Source organism: Spinacia oleracea, chromosome 1, assembly GCF_020520425.1.
Source record: "Spinacia oleracea cultivar Varoflay chromosome 1, BTI_SOV_V1, whole genome shotgun sequence".
Lineage (NCBI taxonomy): Eukaryota > Viridiplantae > Streptophyta > Magnoliopsida > Caryophyllales > Amaranthaceae > Spinacia > Spinacia oleracea.
The window spans coordinates 13,780,162-13,785,808 of NC_079487.1; the positions used below are offsets into that span (position 1 = coordinate 13,780,162).

Here is a 5,647-nt window from a genome sequence, read left to right on the forward strand (position 1 = left end):
AGAAGAAATTATATACAACCAGAAAGCATTTACACCTTGATAAAAAAAAAACCTTGATGATTTAACTGTCAAAAAGCTAAGCATTTGTAGAGGGTCATTCTTACCATTAAGCAATCTCAGCAATTAGAAAATCCAATATCATGACATGTATTCAACTTTTCCATGGAACGGCCAAAAGCTGTCAGTGTAAATATGGTGTCTAAAATTCTTTTGTTTATTTGATACTCTGGATTTTTATCATAAACTTTACAGAATTTGATGCAGTGTCTATTTTGCATATGACTGTCAATCTTTCAGACGTAGAATTAAACGCCTTAGCATCAGTTTAGATAAAAAAATTTGGAAATGTTTATTGTACTTGAGCCACTTTGTCATTCATATCCAAATTTATGTTTAGAAATCACTCAGACAAGTAATGTGGTTATTTTTCTTGATGTCTTGCTTGTATTCACATATCCAGGCACTCAATTGGTTGAAATCTTACTATTGGGATTCTCATAAGAGTGCAATTCCATACCATAGTGCAAAAGTGAATTATTCGTTGTTGGCAGCCTAATCTGGTAAAGTTTCTTTTATTTTCTCTTATCCTCTTATTTCTTCTCTTTTGATGATGGTGGTTATTTTACAAGTGTTATTTTAAATATCATTTTATTTAAAATAAAATTATATATCATAATCTCATATATATGTTCATGATTGGAGTAATAAGGACCAATAAACTAAAAAGTCATGCATTTTGTATGTATGAATTTTTTTTTGTGAAATAAGTATGGAGCTGATATATGTGAGATATGTATTTGGTTAGAGATGGACAGAAGTTGGATTTCAGGAAAACGTACTACGCCTGAATTTCGTCAAGGGGTTGAGGAATTTATTCAATTTGCATTGAAACACAAAAAGGAGGAGGGTAAAATATGTTGCCCTTGTAGGAATTGTGGCAATATTACTACGGTGTCTACAGAAAGTCAATTACGAGATCATATATTTTGGAATGGGTTTTCTAAGAATTATACCGAATGGATATGGCATGGTGAAGGGGTTTCATGTAGGACAAACAATAACTATGAGGATCCTGTAGAGAATCTAAGTAACGATCATTTATCTTATGAAAATGATGAGTTAGATGATTTTGTGCATGATACGGAGGATAATTTAGAAGAGAGGTCGCATGTTCTTGATAGTTTTTTGAGTGATGCCGAAAAACCTTTGTATGAGGGTTGCACCAAGTATACTAAATTATCTAGTATGCTAAGTCTGTTCCAGATAAAAGCAGAAGGTGGGTGGACTGATAAAAGTTTAACAAAGTTGATGGCAAAACTAAAAGACATGTTCCCCGAGAACAATGAGCTTGCAAGTTCTACATACCATACTAAAAAAATGTTGTGTCTGATGGGTTTGGATGCAGAGAGGATACACGCTTGCCCTAATGATTGTGTGTTGTATCGAAAAGAGTACAATGAGTTGCAAGAATGTCCAAGATGTGGGGAATCTTGATATAAGGTGAGTGACAATGGTGATGCTACCAATGAACCTGCCAAGGTACTATGGTATCTGCCTATAGTTCCGAGATTGAAACGCTTATTCGCTAATGCCAAAGATGCTGAAAATTTAACATGGCATGCTGACAAGCGCACAAAAGATGAAATGATTCGACATGTAGCCGATTCCCTACAGTGGAAACATATTGATGATCAATTCGAGGAATTTGGTCGTGAATCAAGGAATTTGAGGTTAGGATTATGTACAGATGGGATCAACCCGTTTGGTAACATGAGTAGCCAACATAGCACATGGCCTGTTTTGCTCGTGATATACAATTTGCCACCTTGGCTAACCATGAAGCGGAAGTACATTATGTTGTCATTGTTGATATCAGGGCCTAAGCAACCTGGGAATGACATAGATGTGTACTTAGCACCACTAATTGAAGACTTAAAAATGTTGTGGGATGAAGGTGTGCCTGTGTTTGATGCATATCGACAAGAGACTTTTACATTGCGTGCCATGATATATTGCACAATTAATGATTTTCCTGCATATGGGAATTTATCCGGTCACGTCACAAAGGGTTATAAAGCATGCCCTATTTGTGAAAATGATACAAAAGCAATTCATTTAGAGAAATGTAATAAGCAGGTATACATGAGCACTAGGGTGTTTTTTCCTCGTAGTCATCCCTATCGCAAACTTCGAAAGGAATTTGATGGAAAACCTGAGCATAGATCTGCCCCTATTCCTCTAACAGGGAAGCAAGTCTATGAACAGGTTAAGGACATCAATTGCGTATTTGGAAAACCATACAAAGCTACGACTGGCCAAGCTTGTTACAAAAATATGTCTATATTTTGGAGCCTTCCATACTGGGAACATTTGGATGTAAGACATTGTATTGACGTGATGCATGTTGAGAAGAACGTATTTGATAGTCTTATTGGCACGCTTCTAAACATACCAGGTAAAACAAAGGATGGAAAAAATGCAAGGGATGACATGGTTAAATTGGGAATTCGACCGGTGTTGGAACCTGTAAAGAAGGGAAAACGCGATTATTTACCTCCAGCTTGTTACACTTTATCTAAAAAGGAGAAAAGGGTCTTATGTCGGTCCTTACATGGCGTGAAGGTTCCTCACGGGTATTCCTCCAATATCCAGAGGCTTGTTTCGATGAAAGAGTTGAAATTAATAGGCTTGAAATCCCATCACTGTCACACTTTAATGCAAGAGATTTTGCCGATTGCAATCAGGTCTATTTTGCCAAAAAAAAAGTAAGACACGCCATAATCCGTTTGTGTTTATTTTTCAAAGCTTTATGCTCAAGGGTAATTGATCCTGGGAAGTTGGATTCATTGCAAGCACAAGTAGTTGTCACTTTATGTGAACTTGAGATGTATTTTCCGCCTTCTTTTTTCGACATTATGGTGCATCTAGTAGTTCATTTGGTGAGAGAAGTTAAATTATGTGGCCCAGTTTACCTTAGGTACATGTATCCATTTGAGCGCAATATGGGTGATCTAAAAGGCTATGTGAGGAATCGATCCCGACCTGAAGGTAGCATAATTGAGGGTTACTTGAGTGATGAGTTCCTCGGATATTGTACCGAGCATTTGGCAGAGCTTGAAATGGTTGGGCTCCCTACGCCTCGCCATGATGAAGATAGAACACAAGGAAAGGGCACAATTGGGCGTCGAGTCATCACCCTTAGCCCTGAAAAACTAGATCAAGCGTACTTATACATATTACAACAAAGTGCGGAGGTGCATCCTTATTTGGAAGATCATATGGAGACTATCGGATTGGAAAATCCTGGAAAAGGTGAAAAGGTTATAAGATATGAACACAACCGCAAATTCATTAAGTGGTTTCAAAAGAAGGTGACTGACCAGTTACAACATGCACCACATGATGTCACTGATGTCATTAATATGTTAGCATTCGGCCCAAACGCTAACGTTATATCCTATGAGGGGTATGATATAAATGGGTATTGCTTCTACACCAAGAGAAAGGATAGTACTAGTACCATGCAGAACAGCGGTGTTTCTTTAGAAGTGTCCGGTCTGCATTTTGCGAGTGCCAAAGACAATAGACCACGACATGCGAAGATGTCATACTACGGAGTAATTGAAGACATATTCGAACTTTATTTCAGTGAGTTTAGAGTTCCTGTGTTTCATTGCAAGTGGATGGAAATAGGCAAAAGGGTTAAAACGGATGATTTAGGATATACATCAGTAAATTTTGGTAAATTGGGTCACCATGATGAGCCATTCATAATGGCATCACAGGCAAAACAAGTATTTTACATGAGCGATCCATCTGAAAAATCATGGTCGGTAGTTATTCAAGGAAAGAGACATGGTGTTGCGGTTGCTGACCTTGTGCCTGACGAGACAGAATTTAATGAAGTTGATGAGATTCCTACTTTTGCAATGTATCAAAATACACCAGTTAGTATAGACGACTTAACTGGACATTATTTGCGTGATGATCATAATGAAGGCGAATGGGATACACTGAAATGAAATCTAGATAGGTACTTATGTGTTCAAGACATGTTATATGTATATTACATATGTCTATTACCTTGATCGTATATTAACAAACACGTTACATCTGTCATTTCAGGTACTCTTTTTCTTCTTCTTTGGATTCATCTTAGTACCCGTGTGAAGGACTGATTTCTAAGAGGTAAGATTCCTTTGTCTTTTCCTTGATGAACATGAGCAATATGAGTGCTTATAGTCTTCTCTTTTTGCAATCTTGTCTACTGCTTGTGTTTAGGCCAGCTCCCGAGGTTTGATTATCATATCTTCCACGTATAGACTATGCCTTAGTGTCTTATTACTCAGAGTTAATTATGTTAGTTACCATTTATCAGTGAAATCACAGATCCTAGCATGAAATTTAAACTATATTACATGTTTATTAGAATAATGCTTGAAATTTGAACTTCCATCTGCCTATAAATGTTGCATTCTGATCTGGTTCAGTTATATTTATGTAGCTGCTGTTGGGTTTTGGGCTTCTGCCTAAGTGGATGCCGGTGAATTGAAGGCTATTAGGGCAGCTTCAGCTAATTTCGTTTACCTCGGTTGACTTAACTAGCTTATTTTTTGTGTTTAGTTTTCTGTTATTTTGAATAGCTTTTAGGCTAGCTTTATTCTTTTAAGCTTGCAGCTTGTTGCAGGCCTAAGTGGCAGTTTGAGCTTGTACAAACTTGAAAGCGCTTTTGATTAATAATTTTTCTTATTTACCAAAAAATATTATGGTTATTTTTTTTCCTATTTCATTTTAATATTTGAATTGTACTGTGACTCGCCATAAACCAATTCTTTGTTAGGAATTATTAATTTTTATGGCTTCCGGAGAAGATCATCCTCCTTGTCAGGGGGATACACAGGAGAAGACGAAGAAAAACGCAAGTCACAAAAGGAGAGGGCCTACAATGGCGAAGTATATCATGGAAGATGATGATGGACCATATGCTCTTCATGTTAGGTTATGATTCATATGACAGTTCATAAATCATGCTGAAAAACCATAAAGCCAGGAAACATATTATTTACACATAATCATTTAGCATAGTTTAGATGCATACTCTTTGTTGCGTGCCTTCCCTAGCTGCGCCCGAACCGAACAAGAACAAGTCTTTAGGACTCCAAGTGTCGTCCCTCCGTAGATAGTCCACAGCACGTCCGGATCCGCCTTAAGATTGACCAACTAGAATCGCCCTTAAGGTTCTAATATTTTCGGTTAGGTAGGCAAGAATATTGGCTGATTTTTCTGCTTAAAAATCTTAGTTTTGAATACTTAAAACTTGTGTATAAATAATGACCCCTAGGCCTTTATTTATAGAGTTATGGAAAAGGAATCGTAATCCAAGTAGGATACGAATTAATTGAAATTAGAATCCTACATGAATTCTATTTAATTAATTTATCCAATTAGGAATAGGAATTTAATCATACACTAACTCTTGTAGATTTAGGAATCACGTATGAGCACAAACTCACACACACACGGCAGCCACAAGGGCTGCCCATGCGCGTGCGAGCAGCAGCCCACGCAGCGCGGCCCACGCATCCGTGGCCTTGGCGCGCGGTGGGCCTGCCTTGCGGTAGGCCTGGGCGCTGCCTTGGCTGGGCTT

At 37.7% G+C, this 5,647-nt stretch overlaps 1 protein-coding gene across 1 annotated transcript; it reads left to right on the top strand.

The window, feature by feature from the left end:
* The first annotated feature begins 807 nt into the window (after nucleotides 1-807).
* On the top strand, nucleotides 808-4,022 carry LOC110779354 (uncharacterized). The gene is made up of 3 exons (XM_056831819.1): nucleotides 808-1,434; nucleotides 1,501-2,744; nucleotides 2,819-4,022. Exons 1-3 carry the CDS (start codon nucleotides 808-810, stop codon nucleotides 4,020-4,022), a joined length of 3,075 nt encoding a protein of 1,024 aa, XP_056687797.1.
* Nucleotides 4,023-5,647: the final 1,625 nt, after the last annotated feature.